Source organism: Columba livia, chromosome Z (assembly GCF_036013475.1).
Source record: "Columba livia isolate bColLiv1 breed racing homer chromosome Z, bColLiv1.pat.W.v2, whole genome shotgun sequence".
In the NCBI taxonomy this organism is placed as follows: Eukaryota; Metazoa; Chordata; class Aves; order Columbiformes; family Columbidae; genus Columba; species Columba livia.
Window position 1 is genome coordinate 47,156,440 of NC_088642.1, and position 26,217 is coordinate 47,182,656.

At 37.6% G+C, this 26,217-nt stretch overlaps 1 protein-coding gene across 1 annotated transcript in view; it reads left to right on the forward strand.

Moving 5' to 3' along the window:
- The first annotated feature begins 9,157 nt into the window (after positions 1-9,157).
- SLC27A6 (solute carrier family 27 member 6) overlaps positions 9,158-26,217 on the forward strand; it is a 39,146-nt gene continuing 22,086 nt past the window's right edge. Inside the window, exons 1-4 of the mRNA XM_065045712.1 lie at positions 9,158-10,521; positions 19,426-19,632; positions 21,101-21,259; positions 21,909-22,033. Coding sequence (XP_064901784.1) covers positions 10,008-10,521; positions 19,426-19,632; positions 21,101-21,259; positions 21,909-22,033 — 1,005 coding nt within the window. The 5' untranslated portion in view covers positions 9,158-10,007. The remainder of the gene's footprint in view (positions 10,522-19,425; positions 19,633-21,100; positions 21,260-21,908; positions 22,034-26,217) is intronic.

Below are 26,217 nucleotides of genomic sequence, written 5' to 3' on the forward strand. Positions count from 1 at the left end.
AATAACGGAAGCACAAATAAGGGATGGATGTTCTCTGGCATACTGTTTAGCTCTGTGGTGGAAACTTGAAAGCTCAGAACACAGAGGCAAGTTGAAAACTATCTTAGGCATGCCTGAAGGCACAGAAGGCAAACACCCTGTTCTAATCCTTTGAAGGATGACTCCAGAAGCCCTTTCACCTCAAAATTCAACAGGATAATAAAAAGACTGAATACTTTGAGATGGTAGCTATTCAAAACACCCTGACCAGATTTTTTTTTTTTTTTTAATTAACTTTGGTCTCCCTGGCACATACACACAAAGCAGAAGCAAACCAAATGGAAATGCCAGACATCTAGTTCAGACATCATCTCTTAGAGCCAGTTTGTCACAGTTACTCATTGCTGCAGTTTTGCTCACGATCTTCATGCCTCAGATACGCTCTGCACTGTTTTGACACAGGCCAACGTGCCAGAAGATTTCCCTGGCAGTCACTGGAGGACTTTCTGCTAGACTCCTATGTTATCCTATTCCAAGCCAAGATAAGTTTACACCGAAGTATATTTTTCTTATTTGACATGTCTTAAAAAGGAATTTGGATACTATGTTCTCCATTAGTAGTCTAGCACAACAAGAAGAATAACAAAAATTAAGGCATGGAATGCCTACGTTTTAGGTACTTTCAAATAACCTACAACTTATGTTAAATTAAATTAGCAGTCAATAAAATACTTATTTAATATATGTGAACATGATGGCACTTCGTACTAAGAAGACGTTTGTTTCCATATCCATTCAGTTCATGTCCTGTCTTGGTTTCCCAATGCTTTAGTCTTCTTGCATACCTTACACTTGAAACTGCACCCGAATATCCTTTCTAAAGACTTATATTCAGATTCAAATCTTCATGGGACTCTTATTTAACAGGTGCTTTTGATGTTTCTCTAGAAATGATCAGTTGTCCCCAAGTGTCAAGGAAGGCAAGAGTCCCTTTGACATTTCCTGTACTTCCTATACTTAACTAGCAAGGCAAGAGCTGTGTAAGGAGTTAAATCAAAAATATTAGCTTGAGTCTATCAAAGTAAAATGTGAAACTCTTCCACATCATTTTTATATTTCAACTCAAATGCATAAACTGGCAACCAAATAATTTTTTTTAAAGAAATAAAAATTTTGGTTTGTATTTGCAGGTTGCTATTGGTTCTTAATTCAAATAACTTCTGGATGTCAGTGAGACTGAACCCCGACTCCATCTTTGTGGGATCCAAAAAGCTCATTGCTGTGAGCTTACTCCAGCAGCAGACAACAACCTTGTTCATGGAGTGAGAAAATCAGAATATTTCAATCTACTTCTCTGGAGTTTATGGCTAAATATCACCGAGTACTAATACACTGGCATAATATATAGGCAAATGGCTCCTAGTATGAACACAGTTTAATGAATACAGGCAAATATACAGATTTAGCCATAGAGCTTATTCAAAGCACTTAACAGATAACAATAAAGTTGGGCTTTTTTTTTTTTTCCTTTTTTTTTTCTTTGTTAATGGTCTACTACATTAACAGTAAAGCTTTCTGTTAATTAAATAACATCTACCAGAAATGATATTTCTCTACATCCTTGATAGGCTGACACAAATCTGTAGTGTTGACATGCTATAATGAATGAATTGAACCAAGACATTTCATGTAATGTATTTTAAATTAATGTCTTCACAAAACTACAGAAGAAGCATTACAAAATATTATAAAAACTGTGTGGGTTTTTTTTTTTAAATTTGCCATGGATTTGAGTCCTAAATGCTTTCCAGTTATCATAAACTTCCATAATAACCTGTTCCTGCCACCACAATACTGTTAGTTGTTATCTCCTCATGTCCCTGCAATAACTCCAGTATGACACCATTCTTTCCCTGAACCCTCATGTGACATTATTAGTCAAGAGTTACTTTTGTTTGGCTGTTTCAGTGCTATAATTAATGGACTGGCCACTCAGCCATCCATTCCCGGTTTGCCTATGACTTGCCATGTTTTAGATTTAAGATTTTAGGCTTTGCTAGACATAAGTTGTATATTTAAACTGTGGAAATTAATAGACACTATTATTTAGATATTGTACATTAACAGGAATGTAGTTGAACGGCGAGTTGTGAAGAGCTGCGAACTGTATTTTCAAGGCACATGTATTGTTATATAGATTTTCCAGATTATATCTTGCTAATTTTTTTTTTAAATATAGAAAAAGATTCAAATAAAGAAGAATTCAATCTGCAAGATAATCTTCAGACTGTGAAGCTGTGCTCTTCCTTTTCCTCACTAGAGCATTCTCTGACAATCTGAAAAGCTAGCTGCCTATTTTTAGGTCATAGACATTCACTCTTTTATTCTAGGAATTTCTATTTCACTTTTTTCTACTGTAAAATCCAAAACTTCTATTCCAGCAGAAAAGTCACTACTTTAAAATTACTTAAATAAAAAATTGAAATACATTGCTGACAGTTCAAAATTTATGGTACTACGTTCACTGGAAAAATGAAGTATTTCACTTTGTTTATGGTTATGCGTCTAAAACAGGACGAGCTAATCACCTTAGGCATATTAGCCATGTTCAGAGTTAACGCAAATATACATGCAGCATTATGTTGTGTAACCTGGATATAAAAAGATATAATGTGTCAAAACGAAAACATTTAAACAACTTGTTTTCTACACTACAAAGTCATTTCAGTAATTTGTGTATACTTTCTTGCTACAATGAGATGTTACAAGGAAATGTTTCAGTTTTATCTAATCACATATTTCAAAATGAATTTTTTCTTCCAAATTGCAACAGAAGACAATTAAACTCCTCTATATTTCATTATTGGGTCATACCATACTTCCAGACATCAAAATGTTTTCTTTTGAAGGGAAATTGAGCAGAATAATTACAGCACACTAAATAATTCAGGGCTCAGTGCTTTGTCTGTGTTAAGAATCTATGAGTTCTACATAACGTCAAGAGCAAAATAGATTCCAGCTCATGGCATGTAACAAGAAGTCGATTAACGGATAAATTTCTTGCTATATTTTGGGACTTCTGTTTACTTAAATATCACCACTTTTAAAATATAAGTTTATAAAGTTAATCTGTGGTGTAGTCTTAACTAAGGTTTATTCACAGTATGAATTAACCCCTTGCGAGTATGTGTTATGTTAGTAAATTTTAATCTTATAATAACATGCAGTTTTCCCAGAGAAATACTGCTTTCTTCAATGCACACAGAAGCTTGTATTTACTTAACACCAGTTCAGTAATTTGTGTTACACTCATTGTCCCATGCATGCATGAATTTCAACAAGGGCAAGTGCTGGATTTTGTACCTGGGACATGGCAACCCTGGCTGTACCTACAGACTGGGGGACGAGATGCTGGAGAGCAGCTCTGCAGAGAGGGATCTGGGGTTTCTGGTTGATGGCAAGTTGAACATGAGCCAACGGTGTCCCTGGCAGCCAAGAGGGCCACCTGTGTCCTGGGGTGCAACCAGCACAGCATTGCCAGCCGGGTGAGGGGGGTGACTGTCCCGCTCTGCTCTGCACTGGTGCGGCCTCACCTGGAGCACTGTGTGCAGTTCTGGGCAACACAGGATAAAAAAGGATACAAAGCTACTGGAGAGTGTCCAGAAGAGGGATACAAAGTTGGTGAAGGGTTTGGAGGGGAAGCCGTATAAAGAGCAGGTGATGTCACTTGGTTTGTTGGTTTGTTCAGCCTGGAGGAGACTGAGGGGAGACCTCATGGCAGCTACAGCTTCCTCACAAGGGGAGGAGGAGGGGCAGGTGCTGATCTCTTCTCTCTGGTGACCAATGACAGAATCCAAGGGAATGTCAGGAAGGTGCCAGGGGAGGTTTAGGTTGGACATTAGGAAAAGGTTCTTCACCCAGAGGGTGGTGGAGCACTGGAACAGGCTCCCAGGGAGGTTTCACAGCTCCAAGCCTGACAGTGTTCAAGAAGACACTGGACAACACCCTCAGACACATGGGGTGAACTGTGGGGTTGTCATATGCAGGGACAGGAGCTGGACTCGATGATCCTTGTGGGTCCCTTCCAACTCAGGACATTCTGTGATTATATATATTATATATTATATAATATTACTATTATAATATAATTATTATAATAGTATCATATATATTATAATATTATTATATATTATATACATATATATATATATACTGTGCCCTTGTGGCCAGGAAGGCCAATGGCATCCTGGGGTGTATTACAAGGGGGGTGGTTAGTAGATCGAGAGAGGTTCTCCTTCCCCTCTACTCCACCCTGGTGAGACCACATCTGGAATATTGTGTCCAGTTCTGGGCCCCTCAGTTCAAGAAGGACAGGGAACTGCTGGAGAGGGTCCAGCATAGGGCAACGACAATGATTAAGGGATTGGAGCACCTCCCTTATGAAGAAAGGCTGAGGGAGCTGGGTCTCTTTAGTTTGGAGAAGATGAGACTAAGAGGGGACCTTATTAATGTTTATTAATATATAAAGGGTGAGTGCCATGAGGATGGAGCCAGGCTCTTCTCGGTGGCAAACAATGACAGGACAAGGGGTAATGGGATCAAGCTGGAACACAAGAGGTTCCACTTAAATTTGAGAAAAAACTTCTTCTCAGTAAGGGTGACAGAGCACTGGAACAGGCTGCCCAGGGAGGTTGTGGAGTCTCCTTCTCTGGAGACATTCAAAACCTGCCTGGACATGTTCCTGTGCGACCTCACCTAGGCGTTCCTGCTCCAGCAGGGGGATTGGACTAGATGATCTTTTGAGGTCCCTTCCAATCCGAAAACATACTGTGATACTGTGATATGATTCTATGCAGAAACCTTTTTCTTCATTATTTATATTAACTAGTAAATATGAAATAAAATTATTACTTTCTTTGTAAGCTTTTCAAATCCTATGCTATTTACTTCAAAAATAGTAATAAATGTGCATCTATCTCCATTGGATAAAAAGTTAAAACTGCAGAGAGTAAAAACAGTAAAGGTGAATTTAGCTCTCCTAACTTTAAGGGCTAGACCAGCTACTTCAGCTGAGCCATGTAAGTGCCACTTGGGGTGCACGAGACTGGCAACCATGACTCAGAAGTCAGCACCTTCTGTATAAGCAGATAAAAGTCAGTTTTTATGCCCAAGGAACCTAGAATACCACTAGATATCTAGTCATGGGCAACTGACTCAGGCCCAAGGCACAGACAATGCCTGTTACAGTTGAGACCTTGCCAGCATAGTCAAGCAAGTACTCAAATTCATCCCAAATTACACATCACCATTTGGTCAGACAAGTGACTCTAAATTCTGTTAATCATATTCAGTCTTTTTTGGTCCAAGATCACACTATAACCAATGCTCACATGTAGACACCCATCTAACTCACAGATACCTATGAGCTGAATCCAACTTAGAAAAGTTAGTCAAACATGTCTGATAACTTTTAAGGGTTCCATTTTTCACCATTCCACTTAGCACAGTATACAAAGCATGGTTCCCCATGTCTTAATCTCTAGTTGTTTGAGTAAGCACCAAATCAAGAGTCTAAGAGGGTCTTAATGCCTAAGGTTAGGCACGTAGCGTGACAAAATCACCCCATTTGGGCAAGGCATAAGTGATTAATCCAGTATTACACAGGAATTCTGGCACAGATGGATCAAATCCAATTCACCTGAATTCTGTGACTTTCATTTGGCCTACTGAAATTTCTTGGCTCAGCTTATCCATTTTTGTAACGAATGAGAAAAATACTGAAAACCAGCTCATACACTACAGAAATTGCCTTCCTCCCTTGTGGAGGATGACAAGAAGCAAAGTAATGTTAGCTTTACAAAGAAACTTGTATAACGAGTACAGAGGATTTACACAATTTCTGTGCATCCTTGATAGGAACAGGTACAATTCAGAGATTACAAACCCACAATTTTCCTTTGAAATTAAGTATTTTAGAGTATCAGTCTTTAGGGTAGGTCTTGTTCTGTTATTTGGGACTAGCAGCACTGACAACATCTAAAGCACAAAATTCTTCTTCTTTGTTCTTATGACTAATGTATTTGGTGATGTACTAACCATTAGTAACCTTAGTAAAAGCAATTTCCTGCTCACTTGCCTGTCTGATTTTCAGCTCACAGAAAAGTACATTTAAAAGCCATTCTGCATTTATCTTCCTTTCGTGCTCTGCCAATTACCTATCACTTTTTGCTTTTCTTTTCAGTCTCTTCACTATTGCCAGAGCTTTTCATAGATCTGACTCTTCAAGTATTTTTGTTCTCATTTCTTGTCATCACTGCACTACGCGGCAGAATGCCTCCTCTTTTTCTTTCTTTCTGTCACCTTCTTTCTGCCTCCTTGCAATAAAGAGTATCTTTCAACTGCCCTCTATCTTCTTTCAAACCAACATGTAAGTGTACATCTTCCTTAAAGCTCACAGTCTTTCTCTTTGTTCATTATTTATGCACATTTATGCAGTAGTTAACCACACCAAACTGTGGCCAACCAAATAACTGTACAGTAGGGTGTTTCTTTGCATTACTTTAAGCATAAGTAATGTAGCATTTGATTTACTCATAATTAAAAAAAAAAAAAAAAAAAAAAAAAAAGGAACATAGGCCCTTTAAGTTATTTTCACATAAGAAAAGCAAGCTAAAATTCTATCTCCTCACAAATGTCCTTCTGGAAGAAGTGATGCTTCCCAGCAGAAAAACTAAATACTTTTGTCTTCCTGTAAATGTACACCTATATGGGATACAACATATGCAGATCTTAAAAGTAAGCAACACTACCATATCAATAGCCTACTGCTACTATCACTTTTAAAGAGCTATGAAATCTATTTGTCATCTAGTTTTGCACTATTTAATTTGCTTGAATTATAATAGCTTCCAATGGATGTCCAGACAGCCCTCATACAACAAAGCTGTCTGTATATTCTTAACCTAATCAAGCCTTGGTCCTAGTGGAGAACCAGATGCTAACAGTACTAGAGCCAGCTGAGAAGACAGCTCAACTCTTCAGGTGTCTGTTCTACTCCATTTTTTTGGAGCAAAGCCAAATGAGTTAGCATAGATTTAAAATTTTATAACAAAAATTAGTCAAAACCATAGAATTAGAGGTAAAATGATTGTCTCTCCAGTTGGAACTGACAAAGACCACACATGATTTACCATAGTTTGACTGCACAATGACCTAAAGAAGAGACGTTCCAAGTAGTGAGCAGCATTCTTAGGACTGAAGAGCAGCATAAGAGGCTGTTGCCTGCCACTTCTCAATGGGTTTTTTGCTGCCTCAGCCCATCTTTTTCCCTGATCCTCTCATTCAATTGTCAATGCACAGGAGATCACAGAAAAGACAGTTCATATGATTCCCAGGGTTCTAAGGCAAGAGCTAAAAACCTTCTCAAATAACATGACAAAATGAGCATGAAGCTGAGCCCTGGTCAAATGGCCAGAATTAAACTTCCATTATTCCTTGTGTTCCTGAGTTTCAAGGTTGGGGAACAAACAAACAAACAAACAACATCCCAAAAATCAACAAAAACACAAACAAAACAAACAAACAAAAAACAAACAAAACCCCCAGCCAACTAAGCAACCAGACAAACCAAAACAGACTAAACTGAAATTTTCCTGTGAAGATTAGTTGAGGATTGGTACAAAATCTACCTGCAAGAGCTCTGTGAACCAAGTCTTTTCTCTCTGACTGCATGATGTGGAACATATGCCCAAAACTCTAAGAAATCAATGATCTATTGTTTCTGTTATGTGTCTGCAATCATTTTTTCAAACACTGAGGAAGGCAGTGTGTACTTTGATTTAGAGTAATCTACAAATTTTTGAGGTTTTTGAACAGAAATCTGTGACACATTCATTGTGGAGGAAAAAGTCTTCTTGTAATGACAAGGCAATTTAAGGAATCTATTTGTAGCATCTGAATTACGTCTTGAGTTCTTTAGTAGTTCCTTGTTTTCCCACCACCTATTGGGGAACAGGAAAGCAACAGCATATGTGATCTGCTGCAGCCTTGTTGTCATCCTCCTTTGTGAGAGGGCAGGTTTGTCCCTTAACTTGTTGTGGTTTAATCAGAAGGCAAGCTGCCTGGGTTTGCCAGAAACAATACAATCCTGAATTTGGTTACCTGGAAAATCTGTTCTTCATTATCAGTATAGGTCACCCTTTCAGGTCTTTTGCAGCTGTTGCTTCCTCATCCATAAACATTTCCATTCACACTTCAGTGACAGTAATTTTTTTGCTTTTGTCACAAGGCTAAAAAGTGGCTAAGGAGATCCTTAGACAAAAAGAGGAAGACTAGGGCAAAAGAGAGGAAGAAGCTGACAGGACTTTCTTGCTGAGGTGACCTTGGTTAGCCAAGAAATAAACCAAAGTTATACAAAGCAAGCTTTGCAGGAAATATGCCATGGTTCAGAGTAAGCCTAAGTTTTGTAAGGAGGACTCTGGACATATTTAGGTCATTTGCTTAATTTATGAAATGTTTAAACCAAAACTCTCACACGTATTTGCAATAATTAAACATTCTAAATTGCCATATGCAAACTGCCTCTGTCCTAGGAAGAAAAGCTGTATAGTACAGATAGTATAGAAGGGAAGGGATGGGAAGGGAGGGGAGGGGAGAAAGAGGAGAAGAGGAGAGAAGGAGGAGAAATATCAGAATTGTTTCAAAGCACACTTACATGCTGTAAAAAAAACGTATTTACTATAGCTTGCAGTTTTAAAAGAAGTAAGTACCTTCTGACTTTTTGTCACAATGCACTGGAGTTATGAGTTCAAATTGTTTGTGGCCAACACAAAGGCAGAAAATGTGTCACTCACAAAATTACCTCAGCTTCTCATGGCCCACATAATTCCACACTCAGCCACACTAAAACACATGGACACTGTGACAGCAGTCTTTAGATGGCAGGGAGCCATCAGTGTGTTGAAGTGCTTGGCGTGACAGACCTCAGCAGCAGCAGGGTCACCACCGTCCCCTGGTGTGACTGCTGCTTTCCAGCAGCATCCCTTCAGCACAAGGAAGACACATTTGCATGGTACACTGACTCGTGGCTTTGACCCAGCCGCCAGCCTCCAGGAGGACTGAACCACTCCTGAAGGTATTTCCTGTAGCTGGGCTTGTTGCAACGCTGGTCTCCTCGGCCTGAAAGTGCTCCAGAGGCGCCGGTGGTGTGTGAGCGTGGGCAGCAGGCTGGCCTGAGCCCCTCTGGTGACGGGCTGGAGGCTGAACCCGCTCGACGCCTTGCACGGAGCCGAGCCCCAGGCACCCGCGCCGGTAACTGACATTCCGGGGCCGAAATGCTACAGGTAGCGAGGGCACAGCCCGAGGGCATCTGCCCTCCCGGTGCGTCCCCGCCGCCCTCCCAGGGACCGGGTCCCCGGCCCTCGCTCTGCTGCCGCTCGCCGCGGCGGGGGCCATGCCGGGGCCACACTTCCTGCGCTCGGCCACCGCCTTAGGCAGGATCCAAAGTCCCGGGCTACCGCGGCCGGGGGCGGGGGTGAGGAAGCGGATCGCGCCTTATGCAACAGGCTCAGAGAGCAGCCGCGCCGCCCCGCCAGGAGCTCGGTGCCGTCCGTGAGTCCCGGGGGCGGGGAGCTCACGCCGCAGCCGTGAGCGGTGAGGTCCGGAGCTCCGGCCCTGCCTGCCCTCTCGCAGGTGCCGTCCCGCAGGTGCGGGGCCCGCTGCAGTCGGGGGAGCCTGAGGCGCACGGGCGGCTCCGGGCAGCGGCCGTGGCGGGACTGAGGCGGGCGGCGGGGCTGAGGCGGGCGGCGGGGCTGGGGTGCTCGCCCGGCGGTCGCCGTCTGCTGCTTGGCTCCCCGTGCTCTGCCTGAGCGGGGTATGGTGCGGGCTTCCCAGGGGCGGTGGACCCCTCTGGAGCAGGAGACGGCGGGAAAAGCATCAGCCCTCACCTGCCTGCTCCTCAGGCTCCGCACCGTGCCCGGCTGCTCCCTGCGTTCCGACTACCGTGTTTCAAGCTGCCTGGCTGCGGTGATATGAGCAGCTGGGACGACCTTTATCCACTCGCAATGCCGCCCTCCTGGGTACCGGGCGCTGCCGCCGGGATTGTCTCCTTGCACCTCATTCAGAAACTCTTCTTCCCCTACTTCTGGGCTGACCTCAGATACCTGCTGAAAGTATTGATGTATGGGCTGAAAGTGGAGATGTACCGGTTGCAAGGGAAGATTGTCACCATCCTGGACAAGTTTGTGAAGCTGGCTGAGAAGCAGCCCCACAAGCCGTTCCTCATCTATGAGGGGAAGGTGCACACCTACCGGGATGTGGACAGGAGGAGTAACAGGATAGCGCAGGTCTTCCTGCACCATGGGGCTCTGAAGAAGGGTGACACAGTGGCCTTGCTGATGGGCAACGAGCCAGACTTCATCCATGTGTGGTTCGGACTGGCCAAGCTGGGCTGTGTCGTCGCTTTCCTCAACTTCAATGTTCGCTCCAGATCTCTTCTGCACTGTATCAGTAGCTGTGAGCCCAAGATGCTGGTTGTGGGAGGAGGTAAAGTATATGCCAGATTCATACATCCAAAACTTTTAATGTCACTTCTCCCAGGTGTATGTCTCTCTAACTCCGTTATTGAAAGCCTGATTTTCAGATGTTCACAGAATGAAGGAAATCTAGGACTAAAGAGGTTCAAGAGATCATAAAGCTTAAGCCTCTCAGGCAGAATCAAGTCTATCCATGCTTTAGAGACATCCATTTAACCTTTTATTGAAAAGTGTACACTGCAGGAAAGTACATCTAAGTACAGCCTGTTCCAAACATTTAATCACTTCAGTAGCTGCTTAATGTGTCTCAGAAAAAATTAAAATGATCTATTAAGAATAATTTCCCATCCATTTTTAAATAGTCCGTTTTATTCTTATTTAAGTCAGTACTTTATTCTCCTGTGCTATCCCCGTGTCTTTCTAGTGATCAAAACCACTGCAAAGCAGAAGTTCTAAGCTCAGACTGTACAGCCTCTGCTGCCCAACTATTTGCAGAGGTATGGTAGTCTTCCAGGAACTAAAATTCAAGAGGGTTTTTTTTACAGTTGTAGCACATAGGAGTTTGGTTTGTAATAACCACCTTACTGTTGGTGTTTGATTATAGAAGATGTTGCTGTATTTGAATTGGAGATAATTGTGCAAGTTTACAAAGTATTGCGTTTTTATTAAGTGTTTCAAAATAATTTAAAATCTTGATGTAGGCATACTGTGCGTTATATATTCTAATTGGGCTTCATTTATAGAGATGTAGAAACTGAAGACAGAGCCAAAACCTAAACTAGGCACAGCCTTTATGATCAAGTGCAAGTGAACCTTTAATGGTAAAAGATCACACTCAACCTTGACATTTTGGTGGAGGAGGATATTTCAAAATATAAAATATTAATCTTGTTCTGCCTCGCTATTATTTCAAGTCTACTCTGCCTTATTTCTATTTCAGAAGTTCTTGTCTTATTCTGATTACACAGGTTGTGGGGTTTTGTATCCATGACACCTAAACGTGGATTTCCTTCCCCATATTCTCTGCTGCTGCATAATTTATGCTTTCAAAAATGTATTTAATATTTTTCCTTGCATATTTTTAATTATAAATTTTGTCATTCTGATTGTATATGGTATGCTGGTTTAAGAGTGCCTGATAATTAAAACAAGCTAATGAAACAAAAGCCAATGTAAATATAATCCCAAAACACGTGATAACAATGCTTCTGAACTGACAATTTTATAATTTTGCCTTCATATAATAATAATAATAATAATAATAATAATAATAATAATAATAATAATAATAATACACTCATTTAACACCCACTCAGGAATATGTGCTTTTGATTAAATGGATTGAGGAATGAAATTAATGTTCAGGAAATTCTTGCTCATTGACTTTGATGGAGGAGAACTTTGGATCAAAACTTTTATCTATGAATAATCTTTATTAAAATGAGAGATAAACTAATGAATGAAAAAAGCATTTGCAAAGCATGATCAGGGTCCATGTTTCTCCGCTCTTAATTTGTTAGCAGCAACTAATGGCAAGAACAACTATGTTAAACTGACTTCTTCCAGGACTCTGCTGCTGCTCACAAAAGAAGAGTGATGTGCAGACAGATAATACAACAGAGATACAAACAAAGTAGTCTCTGAGCTGTACTTTTATGTATTGATGTTATTTTATTCATTGGTTTTAGTCTCTGCATTAAGTTTTTCAGTCCCTTGAGCCTGCGAGGCTTCACAGTATTCTTTTTCAGGACCTAGAGGCTCTTTTTAAACTGTATCTGTGAAAGAAGTTGAAATTCTGTTAATGTCCTTGTTTATTGGCTCCAAAAGGAGACTCCAAAGCAGTCCAGGTTTCACAACTGAAGTCTCATATACTGTTAAGTGACTGTGAAGACTAATTCATACCACTCTTGAAACAAAAACATATTTTGCATAATTATTGTACATAATAATTTCCCCCTAATGTTTATGAAAATTTCAGAGCAGTATTTAACACTGAGATTACACAGTCAGATAATTCTCAGAGGTGTGTTTAACATTTTTTTGTCCAGCGTTAGTGTGTGTTTCAAGGGATTCTTCCTTATCAGTAGGCGTGAGTTCAGCTTTCTTGTGTGTTTTGCTCTTGTGGCACCATTTTTTCAGAGGACTGTGCACATGTTGAACATAGTCTATTTTTTGGAAAAATTTTTACCCTAAGAACAATTAACCTGGGGTCCAATATCTGTTATTGTCATAATCAAGCATCATGTTTGGCAACTAAGATTGTGTTTTTTAAATCAGAGATTAGTATGTAATGGTATTATTTCTGGATAGTGGAAATTCTGATTTTCAAAAATATGTAGGTTTTTTACCCTCCATAAACAAATATAGGCTTGACTTAGCAATTCCATTTTTTGTAACAGTTACAAAACTATCTTTTAAATATTTTGGATGGCCTTCAGTCTTGTTAATATACTGCAGCACAGCAGAAATCATCCCCTTACCCTTAACAATTTGATCATTAACTGACTGTGCCCAGCAACAACAAATTTGCTCTCAAAATTCTTGTCTGTAATGGCACATGAAATCAAGAACCTGTATTCAAATCCATTTAATTTTAAGGTTTTGTTTGTGCTGAAGGGAACCTTCCACCTTTTACTGATATCTGGGACAGTGCCCACAGATAACTCTCCATTGCAAAATCTTCCCTGTTAAGAATGGTGGCGTAGCATTCCCCTGCCTGACACAATTGTATATTGCAACTTCTTCTGGTGCTTCTGGTCGTTTTTCCAAAAAGCTTTTATTTTTTACATATGTGATACCTCTATCCAAATAGGCTGAGTACTGTTTATGTTTGCATTTTCTTCGATGCTTTGTTCAGCCTTTCATACTACCTCTTGCAAGATCACTCTAATTTGTGGAATTTGTAGTCTTTAGTTTTGTGCTTGCGTATTTTAGAGGTTGTGGTTGGATAACCTGGTCCAATTAGTATCATCTTGTCTTTCCTTCAGCACTTGCAATCACACTGTCTTCTGGCCTGACAATTCTCTGCTATTTAGATTGGGTATTTTCTAACTTTAGATGGAAGTCTTCCAACAGTACCTGAGTTTGGGGGGTTTGGTTTTGACTTATATATTCTATGAACTCTCTGCAATTGAATGTTTTACTCTGAAGCCTCAGATATTATTATAAAAAGTCAAGATTTCTCCCTCATGTTGGTTTCTTATATGAAATTGATATCTCTAAATGACTGGGGTTTTTTTGTTTTTGTTTTTTTCTGTGACAGCAATGTTCTTTTAATTCGTTGAGCACAATCTAGTAACTTGGGTTTTTCCTTCTCATCCAACCACAGGCTGAAAGGCAAATACAGATTCTCTCATTTGCCAGTATTTAGACTTTGTGTTCCTTTCCAGTATTTCCTCTTACCATGGTGGCAGAGCTTTTGCTTTAGCTACTTTCGTCTGCTGTGTTCCCAGAGCATTTAGCTTTTTCTTTCATTTGTTGTGTAACATTCTCACACTTCCATTCCCAGCAGCAGTGTCTACCACCACACCCATTCTGGGAGATGTTTGTTGAAAGAGATTCAGAAGTTGGAGTCTAAAACTGCATTTTTAATAAAACAGCAGTTAACTAACATATAAATAAATTAGGAATTTGTAAAGGAGAAAAAAACAAAGTCGTATGCCTCTTGGTCAGACTGCCAGCATTAACTTACTCGAAGAGCAATCTGACTGGTTAAAAAGATATTTGCCCTTACTACCTTTGTTACCAGACTATGCTACCTTTATTCATTTAAAAACTACTGGTTAAACAGAGGAATAAGGTACTGCTTAAAATGGAGGCACCTTTTAAGGCACTGTGTCCTTTCTAGGGAATATTTCTACTCATTGGAGTCTTGCTTTAACAAGGGATTAGATTTTACCTTTGGACAGTACCTGTGTAACAGCTAGTAAACAGCACTTACAATCTAGTGACCCACCAGAAAGATTCAAATGGAATTTTCCAGTGCATTTATAGTATGTTGCTACTCGAAAGAGTTCAGCTCTTAGTAGCACATCCCAGATCAGCGTTATGATTTCTGATGCAAGGATTCAACTATGAAAGGATTGCATTACTAAACTCCGTGAGCTAGGTTTACATCAGTCTTGGCAGAAAAGACTGTACATGGACACTTGTGGGCAGCCTGCTCTATGTGGCCCTGCTTGAGCAGGGGTGTGGGACCAAGGTGACCTCCCAAGGTCCCTTCCAACCACAGCCACTCTGTGATTCTTTGATTCTGTACAGAATTGCATCTCCCAGCTGTGCACGTATAGCATTTTCCTGGCCAGGATTATTTACTCTTGAGGCAACAGCAGTGCTTTCTCTTGCTGCAGAGTGTTTTCTGAACTCCTCACCATCTGAACTCAGAATGAGGGTTTATGCTGGCAGGAATAAAGAGAGTAAACAAAGCCTTTTTTAGTATTTCTTAATTAAGGTCACATGGTATTATATAAAAGTATTTTATAAAAACCATTTTTTAAAGCTATTTGGAATAAAAAGCTATTTAGACCTAAACATTTAGGACAAGGAAACCACAGATGACTTGCAGAAGACATCCACTCTGTTACACACCGTAACTCCTTGATTACTTGCTTTTACTTACTCTGTGCCTCTGTTCCAGGTGGCCTTGGAGTGAAAAACAGTGATTCCCAAGCTGATATTTGTTTTACTACCTTTACTGTCTTCAGTGATGTTTCAAAATACCAGCACTGATCGTGAGCCACAACTGACTTGTAATTTCTGTTATTATTGCTTAGTGAGAATAAGTGCTCAGTGTAAAGAGCCACTTGGGGGATCAAGTACAAGTAACAATTATTTTTTGAGGCCAAACAGTGTGGAGAAGAGTTTGGACTTGCCATAGCTTACTGAGCATATCGACCAGGGTACATATCAAAATGTAAGAACCGTTTCATACAGCTTTCCTTCGGAGTAACTTTCTGTTCAGTACAAGTTGATCTCATAATCTGATTTATTCCTTTCATCAGTGTAGGACTATGTCCTTGCCAACAGGCTGCATTGTTTCTTTGCCAGAAAATAACATAAAAACCTTTTATGCAACTTGAAGGCTAGGACAATAGTTCAAAACCAAAACATATTTTCCCTGCTTTCTCAAAAGATGTAACAATTATGTATTCATGTGAATTTCATGTAACAGTTTCATACTTTTTTATTGAATAATGAAATGCTTTAAAAGCAAGAGGGAAAAAAACCAAAGAAGTGGAGAAGTATGTTCATCTTGATCAGTTGTAGAGGTTTTGTTTTTCCCAGTAGAGGCCAAATGGTTAGCAAATGGTGAATATTTGTATACAAACTGTGTAAACAATGCACATGGAACTGCTGAGTACACTGCCAAACTTTAGATTAGCAGTCTTTTATTCCAAAACAAATAAACCAAAACTTAAATATACTTGTGTAAAAAACAAACAAGTACTTGAGAGAAAGAACAAGCTTAAATAGACAAATTGCTTTTCTATATGATTCTATGTTAAAGTACACATACCAGATACCTCTAGAAATAATCAAACTGTAGTTCCTCCAAGAGGGATGTTTTTTCCTAACAGTTCGACAACGTGATATGTAAGACCAGTGAGCCCTACACGAAGTCTGGCACACAAGTTCTTTGTTCGTGGAACAGAACATTAGTTGACTATCATCAGAATTGTTCTTTAGAAATATATTAGTACAACTGAGACTTATCTTCAAAAGGCCCATGCTCCTGTGTGTTCCAGAAGTAATTTTCAGTTTCTAGCACTTTGAATACAGCTGTTTTAAATTATCCTTTCATATTCAGGAAATTGCTTCTGCTGTTTTCTGCTATCTAGCTAGAAATTTCTTTCAAGATAATGTATAATTACAAGCTGCTCACATATTGTTCCAAGTACTAGATTCCTGAGCACAGAAGAAAAATTCTATTTTATAGTCAATTCATAGTCCGATAGTAGTTAAAAAAAAAAAACAAACAAGCAAGCCTCTGTGCAACAACAATACCTGTAGGCTTTATGAGCATTTAAAGAAACAATAAACAATGTATATGTTTAATCAGAAGATTGATCTTAATTATTTACAGTAAATATCTTTCAGTCTACTAAAAGGCAGCTATGTCCTCCTGACATTCTTGAATCTTAAATGATTGTGTCTGTAGAGTTGAAATAATAGTTGCCATCTTTCTTCCTTTGAAGGAAGGAGAGAAAACGAAAAAAAAGTCCTCTTATTTTTTACAACTTGTACTTCATGTTACTCAAATACACAAAAAACTTGGTGCACATCTTATCTAGAACTTTTGAATACTAAAGAATTAGTAATACTTGTGAATTTCTTCATGTCCTGCAGTCCTAAACAACAATATGTTCTGTAGAGAAGTTAAAAGTTGGTAAGTAATACAACTTCACCTTCATCACATTCAGAAATGTAAAAAGCAAAATAATACAAGGAAATTCAAGAAGGAATGAATTTATCTATGGAAAATAAGGAAATCATTTTGGTATCTACAGTACTTTAAAAGGGTGATACTCATGGAGTTGGGTTTTTTTGATTGTTTTGTTGTTGTTGTTGTGTGGTTGGTTTTTCTGTGTGTGTTTGGGGTTTTTTGGTTGTTGGTTTGGTTTGTTTTTTTGTGTGTTTGTTTTGTCTTCCAGGCCTTTTGCAGGAAGATAGTTTTCAGTTAAAAAATAGGTGAAATATCATTTACAATTATGCTTTAGTTACACAGAGTCATTTTGCACAACAACTTTTATTCGGCATTTTTTCTCAATATTTCTACATCACATTTTTTATCAGATAAGAACACTACACAGGATAGACAGCTGAGTCTGATTCAAATGTCTACTGGAAGCGGGACGAGCCTATAAATTAATAAAAATTCTTAACAATTAACAATCTTTAACATCTTTGCTGGCACTGTAGTTGTAGCCAGTGTGCTATACTATTTTACTGTTATTCAGAACAGAAATGGAGTGCCAGCCACTGTGTTTCTTTTCCTATGTTCTCAGCCTAACTTATGCCTACACAAACTACCATTAGCATATTTAGGAGACCATGTATCTCTATATATGTATAATAGTAAGACAGAAGTCAGTATTTGAAGGTAATAAGTATACAGTTATTCTGTCACACTTGGTTTATTAATAGGTGTTTCTCATTAGAAATAATACTGTTGTATTTTCATATTTATTACTTGAAAAATATACCCTCATTTTACAATACAACAGCAAAACAGAATTAATATGCCAATGAACCTTGATTTCAGGGCATTCAGTTTCCTGCAGTTAACACTATTGTCCTTAACTTTTTTTTTTTTTAAATTCACATTTTTTTCATTCTGTTGCTATGTGTAGTGGAAGGGGACTGTAGTCCAACGATGCAAACAGGAGGCTGTCTTTTAGATTTTCATAATTATTTGGGTGATTCTTTCCTGATACCGTTCTGCAGTGCAAAGAAATTAGAACACATAAAACTGAATGTCACACTCCATCAGATCTATTTGTTAAACATTCATAAAATATATAGAACTTGTATTCTGTAGGCTTTAGGTTTGTAAGACATATGTTTAGTTGGCAACAGTAGGCTATACCTCTGTTACAGTAACAGAGATTAGTATGTCATTCATTAAAATATATACAACAGTCTGTCATTAGGAAAGTAGTTTTCCGAAGGATTAAAAATCTTCAATTATTTTGGTGTAAAATCTATACAAGAAGGTTCTATTAATGGTATCCATATTTAATGTTTGTGAAATAAGCTTGGAGTTGACATCAGGATTTCAAATGCTGGCTGTTGCAATGCCTCATTATGAAGTTCTTGGTGAGTCATGTCAACTTTGTTTACTCATCTATAAAAACTGAAAAAATAACATAAATTTATACCCACAGGGATATTTGCAAGATTAATTACATAGGCTGAGCTCCAGCAAAGCACTTAAGTGTAAATGAGTCTTTAAGTATATGCGTAGTTCTATTGAAAGCAGTATTATTCCTATTCTTGAGAATTTTCCTGGATTAGTATTTTAATGCCTGTGCAGTTTTCTGAGAAAATGATAGATGGTAAAAATGTTTAGAAATATAAATGTAATTACAAAATGTATTACTTGGTTGGCCTCTATTTGTATTTTTTCTTTTTGTTTAATCTAGAACTCTCTCTCATGGTTTCTTTCCTGATTATGCAACCAAATAGATCTTAGTTATGCTGCAGTTTTTATTTAATAAAAGTGAGGTTTTGTTTTTAGTCACATGAAAGCCAATAGAAGGAATGGCTTTCAGTGGATGAACATGTGATTGTAAGAAAATAAAATTGTATGCTGTGCCTAAAATCAGATTCATTAAGGTATCTAATGCACGTAAAGCACTACATAAATGGACACATTGTTCCCTGGCAGTCTCTGAATAAACCATGGCCTGTATCATATTTCTGTTCTGTGAAATTCAGATACGTGCATACATGATATATTTTTATGTGGATTTTTAAATGAGTCACTTCTGTGCTTTTGCAAAAAATACTGCTTGAGGAGGTTGCCATTAAGGGCACTTGCCTTGCATCTTAAACATCATTCTTCAGGATTTAGTTGAAGCTTAACTGCACTTCATTTTGATCTTCGCAGTGACAAAGGGTTATTCAAAATGAGGTGGGAAGCAGGAGCTAGTCATTAAGGCTCACCATTTTGCCCTGAGGGCTAGTTAAGAATTAGACCGTGTGAGGTCAGCACCATTATTACCACATTATGTCCTGTTTTCAGTGAATTTTCATTCTAATTTGTCATTATTGTATTGAATTTATTGATGTCTGTCATGGTTACTTTCATTCCTCCTTATATTACAAAAAGTGAAATGTTTAGAGGACAAATACTTTATTCACTAGTTTTGTGAAGACATAATGTAAGTAACATTATTTTACATTCATTTTCAAGATTTGCTTGGGACACTGGAAGAAATTCTTCCTAATCTCGAAAAAGATGTCAGTGTTTGGGTAATGACCAAAGACACCACTTTTCCAAGCGTGCATACCCTTTTAGACAAAATAGAGGCTGCATCTGAAGACCCTGTTCCAGTTAAGCGACAGTCTGCCAACAACCTCAAGTCATCTGTTTTATATATATTTACTTCAGGAACAACAGGTACAGGTCTCCTAAAGAGTCTGTATTTTCCTTCAGCTTTCATTGACTTGATTTTCTGAAACTGTCATTTTTGCAGAATATCACCTTTCTTATGTAGAAGCATTATGGTAGAAAATAAGCATGTTTCTTGCCAATAACTATTAAAATTCAGTGGTTTATGGGCTTCTTTTAGTTTTTTTTTTACTGCCATATTGTGCAATTACTATGAGAAGCTTTGCCTCTTATTACTTCAAAGCTAAGACATTTATAAAACATTTTTCTTTTTTGGTGGGTTTACAATGATAATAAACATTTCTTTTGTGATCACACACCACTGCCTAGCTAATAGGGCTAACATTGTATCTAGAACTTCAAAAACCAAGCAAGTAGACATTTGGGTTTTCTTCTTAAGTCATGTTCTGTGCAGGTCACCGTAGAGAAAGAAAATAGGATTAAGTTACTAGCCTTTTAGTTTAGAAACAGATGGCTGAATTTATTACCAGTGCTCCAGCAGCTAAGAAGCTAAGACTTTAAAAAAACTGTTCATGATCATGACATGAAAAGCAGCATGATGTTGTTAAGATAAGCAGATTGGCATTCTCATTCAGCCGAACACAACAGTTTTAGCCATTAAAAGATTTAACATTAAGATGTGTTTTATGTGTTCGTTCCCTCATACAAATAATTATTTGATTTATTTGCCTTGGGTTCTGAGGAAAAATTAGAAAATAATACTGTCAGTCTAGAATAAAAAAAATTAGGCAATCATAAATATTGTCATGAGGTCAGCTATGTTTGTAATAGTAATAATCTGAATACAGTTGAGTTGGCTGGTTAAAAGTAAGGAGTTTTAGCTGAAAACTGCTATAGAATTCTCCAGGTAGGAGGATTTCGTTCTAGTAACAGCATTCAGAATATCTGTGTGAAGTCTCAAATTTTAGTTATGTAGAATTAAAAAATTATTTGAATGCTTGTATGTATTACATTAATTTACAAATAAGTGGATGCAGATGTACACATCCACCCACTACATGATCTACTTTCTGTAGATCTCATACCCTTCTTAACTACATTACAGTCACAGTGACTCTCGCCTGAAAGAGATCTAGTGTGGTGTCTCTTTATGTTGAAGGAAGTCCGTGTGTACAGGCCCCTTGTTGGCTCTACATAATTTGATAGCGTGCTAACCATGGAGTTTATTCATGTTTCCACCCCGTGAATTGACTTGGTATCAGATTAAATAAATAACAGATAATGTTATAAAGTGGCCTGTGTATCTTTATGTGTATAGAACAAACATGCTATAGTGCACTAAACAGCCAGTTGTCTAATAATGGGCATCTAAACAGATCACTGAAAATTTAGTTATGGAATAAATAATTGATCCTTTTATGATTTTAGAGATTTTATGATTATGTTTAAAAACGGGGAAAAAAGAAGTACTATTTTTAGGAGAAGCTTTATGCATTGTTTTGTGTTTTCATTACAGGTCTTCCAAAGGCCGCAGTCATCAGTCACATGCAGGTTCTTAAAGGAGCTGCTGGACTGTGGGCTTTTGGTGCTACCGCAGAAGACATAATTTATATTACTCTGCCTCTTTATCACAGTTCAGCATCTCTTCTCGGCATCGGTGGATGCATTGAATTGGGTAGGGCTCATTTAATTTGTGTTGTTAATAAAAAATTAATGATTATGAAAATTTATGAAACACACTAAAGTTCACTGCTATTAGGAGAACTGATGCTTTGCTGAAACCAAATGAATAGTCTCTTTGGAATAGCTTTATATTCTGTATTTTGGAATGGGGACTGTTGTAAATAGCTAAGGATTTCTTCCAAGGTATTTTTGCAGTACTGGAGAAGAATTAGTTATAGACATTTGTGTCACAGATGTTTTTAGTTTCTTTTATATTTAGGTGAAAAGGAACTTAAGGACATATGTAATATTTTGTCTGTGTGTATAGTGTGTTAGTGTATGTACAGACTGAGCATGGTAATTTTCATTTAAATGCTTTTGAGTGATGTTACAACACTAACAAAGAGAAGCTGTCTTCTAGCTTTCAGTCTCTTATCTATTGGTGTACTGTCTCACCAAGGAGGAGACTGGGCTCATCTCCCTTCTTTGTCTACCAGGTTTGAACATGTCTTCTAACAAAACAGCTTAAACACCATATGGTTCTGTGAACAAGGCTGCTCTTAGTTCCTCTTATGTTCTGTTTGGTGGAAAGAGTGAACACAGCTAGCAAAACTGCCATGCAGAGAAAATGCTTAATTTCTTTCTCTGCTGTTTCCACAAAGGTGCAACCTGTGTGTTAAAAAAGAAGTTCTCAGCTAGTCAATTTTGGAGTGACTGCAAAAAGTACAATGTGACTGTCATCCAGTATATTGGAGAACTTTGCCGTTACCTTTGCAGCCAGCCAGTGGTAAGTGGAACCAAAATGATGACTGTTCATCTCCATCTGATATGTACATTTATTGTTCTTACTGTGGTTATGTTAAAAGGGAAAGCAAACTGTACTGAACCTGTCCCTCTGTTCTTCTTTTTTTATGTGAGGTTCTTCCAATATTTGGTGATCACTAGGCTGTAAAAGAAACAAATGGCGTGAATCAGATGTTGAAATGTTAAAAGATTTCAGGACTGAAAAACTGATTCAGCATCATTTGGTGAAAAAGTATTATTTCACAGAGTTTCACAATGTAATCTTAGAAAACCAAGGTTACTGTTCAAGGTATTTTCAGAATTTTCAGAACTTTGTTTCTTGGTACGTAAGTATATCAGAGATCTCAAGTTGTGTAGGTCATGTTTGAGCACTATTTTGGCTTGTGGAATGTGCTTGTTTTGAGAACAACTAAACCGCATTTTTAAGTTTGGAATGGTTTTGATCTAGGTTAGCAGCTCAAAGGCAGAATGCCTTTTGCTCCAATTAGAGAACTGTTCCAGACAACAAAGTGACTTTTGTAAAAGTGACATTCCTCTCTGAAACTGCCTTAGCCACATCTTGAAAATACTTCTTTTGCCTTGGCGGTCCGTGGTGTCTCCCTGCATGGTATCAAGTACGATATATGCTGAACCTGCTGTAATTACCCAGTATAGCTGACTCTGGTTACCTAAATTAACTTCTTATCTGGCTGGTTTTGCTGTTTCTGTATTTACCCATTGATGACAGTGAGAACTCGAGATGATGCATGAAATTTGTTGGAATAAATTGAAGTTCTATAGAATAAAATAGACAGAATGGATATAACCTGTTGCATAGTAAAACAAACTGCCTTTCTGTCCTCAAATGCTTGTGCTAACTGTGTCAAAATTAATATGAAATGAACATTCATAGTCCAGTAAAAACTAAAATTCATCTTGCTAATGCTGGCAACTTCCATCCATTTATGAGCTGTAGGTTGTCCTATTTTGTTTCAATAGTAAATCCTAAAGATTACATGACACATTATCTCTCCTGGTTAAGCATTTTAATAAATGACTTTACACAGCCAGTTATTATTAGAAACAGCTTTTATTTTGAATGCTAAATTAAAAAAAAAAGATAACAGATTCCAAGTACGTGTACAACATTAAGCAAAAAGAACTGTATCCTCTTTTAATTTAAGAAAATGTTTGGAACGCAAAGAGATGTGTGAAAAAGTACGGAAGTTGGATGCAATGCAACTGTTATCTTTTTAAACATTCTTCCTTTGCGTCTATGATAATTTCATTTTGTGATTTAAAAAAAACCCACAAGAATCAGTGATTTATTTCTATTTCCTTTTCATTGAATTTTATTGAAATTAGTCATCTCTTAGGAAACAATGCCAATAATTCAAATTAATTAATCTGAAAATTCTTTTCTAATCCAACTCTTAATTTTATTATTTTCTAGAATAACCTCTTCCTTAAGCAGTGTTCTAATAATTCAAAGAGAATGCAAATCAGCCTTGTTTTCCAGCGGAATAACAATTTTTATTAATATCTCAAGTTGCTGACCAAAGAATGGGAAAGGTCCGTGTTCATAAGACGTTGGATTTTTTTTTTCTCCTGAAAAAAAGGGATGTTTAAGTAATGTATCAGTGAGTCATAGGTCATACAGCACTATCTATGCATGCCTCATAAGGAGAATATTCTTCAGTTAAAGAGGGCGTGGCTGATGTCCCAGTGACCACCACTGGCTGTGGTGTGAAACCAGAATAATGATCCCTTTCTGTCTCTGTTTCTTTTTTATTTGGTGTTTTTTATTTGTTGGTTTGGTTTTGTTTGTTTGATTTTATTTGTTTCCTTTTTATCATACAATGAACAAAAGGTTACAGGATAAGGAAAAGTCAAGTTAAAGACTACAAAGAAAAACAAAACAAATGAAGGGCCTAGGTTTTATATTATACATTTTTATTTTTCTTCATTGTAGGCTAACGTGATTTCCCCAAAGTTATCTCCCTTCTCTCCAACACTTGACAACTTTTGTGGTGTCTGAAGCCTCAGATATTAATTGTTCTGCTTTCTGTACTTTAACAACTGTGCAGTTAAAGCATGGCATTTTCTTTTACTATTTTATTCCATTCAGTATCTTAAAGCAAAAATTATAGATTAATATTCTTCACTTTGTAAAACAAACTTATTTTTAAATTCTTACCAAGCCATCATAAAGTTAAAGAAGTTTTAAGTTTTCCAAATAAAGTTACTTATGTCATCATTAACTGTTTATATACTATGCTTATACCATTATTAACTATTTATTAACTATATAACCTTTCTGTTTATTAATTTAAGTGCCTACTTTCTAGGAGCTGGCATGTCCAAACTCTTTGCCTGGTGAGGCTTCAGGTTTTTGTGGTTTTTTTTGGCTTTTTTTTTGCTAGCTGGCTAAAGACAAACCTCATGTAACTTATCAACAAAAATTGATATTATGAAATGGATCAGTTTGACAGTTAGGTACTTGAAGAAAAATAGTAATTATTTGTCATGTTAAAACTGGAAAATAAACATGTTCACATAAATAAATGGAAGGCTTTAAAATATGTTATGCAATCCATTATTTTTCAAGTTCGTAAAGTAATTTGCCAAGTTGTTATCTATCTTTCATTAACTTATTACTACTATATATACTGACAGCATGAGAAAGATATGGCTAATACAAGTTTTAAAGGTCTGTGTAGGTATTATGATGGCAGTGTTCTCAAGGCTAGAGTGCTATTAAGCCCTTCTAATGAACACATTTTAAAACCATAGCAATTATCTTAAGTGCTTCATGTTTCTTTAACACTAAACTTGAAATAAATTGTATGTTTCTAATAGTTGAAAGGTGCATTGATATATTCTATGTCATAGCTTTTGAACAGAACTTTTGGCAAGTCTCTGTGGTAGCATAGACTCTTGGCTTAACTTTCTTTATTAGCTTTGTCTTGTTTGATCATTTTGCCTTCCACTGACATCTGCAAGAGCTCTCGAAGACTCTTTTACAGTAGAATTTTTCTGAAGCCTGTTCTCCATCCAGTTTGGTTTAGTAATCCATTGTCTGGAAGTAACATTTGTTAGAAAAGGAAGTTGTCTTTTTTTGCTTAAGTATGAGTGCAAAGACCTTGCATTATGTGATGTTCATAGATTTTGCTGGGTTCCTAAATAAATGAGTAATCCTCATGCCTGTCCTCTTCCAAGCCCTTTTTCTGCATTCTTTTAATCATAGTGAAAGTACAAGAGACAGCATGGATGGCTAGCCGCAATCAGTAACTACAAAATGGATCCTGCTCTAAAATACTAGCATGACTGCTCCAGTGACAGAGAATATTAAACAAATTAATAATTTATTCTTGCTGGCTGACATTGCTCGAAGTCTCTGTTAACAGTGATCTGTGACGTTTCAGAAGTATGGCTTAGCATAACTACCTATTTCCTCTCTAAGCAAAGGCCCTGGAAATACTTCTCTACTAATCTGTGGATATATTTTCCTTGGAGGTTGCAACACATTTAAAATTTAACATATAAAGTGTATACAAAATCTTCATAATGCAATTGCAGATTTATTTCAAATTTGAACAAATCACAGAATCACAGAATCACAGAATCGACTGGGTTGGAAAAGACCTCAGAGATCATCGAGTCCAACCCTTGGTCCAACTAATTACCAAAATGACAATGAACTATTTAAAAATATCTGTTGCGTTCTGAAGCTTTTGGAAAGATATGAATGGTTATACGGCATCTCTTTCCTGCTTTCATGTAAAGGAGACCTGGATACTGAAGTGGTTTACAAACAGGGGCTAGAAATGTTTTCTTGATCATTGTGTCTTGTATTCTACTCTCATAAGCTGTCATGCATTATGACATTAATTGTCTGAACTTTGCATGAACTTGGTGACATCTCTATTAAACCGGAGTTCATGTCTACTTGTATTCAAAGTCTTTCACAATTACTTATATAATTGCTTAGAAATTTTCTTTCAATATCTGTCCTGTTGTATGTCCATTTGGCTTTGAGACAATGTTATCCTTTGGCATAAGTGACATTTCCTCTTTCCTTGAGGGTATTAAGGGTACCCTTACTTGGGTGTAAGTAAGGTATACCTTATACTTGGGTATAAGACCATGTATATCAGCTTTCAGACTTTATTTTGTTAAACTGAAGCA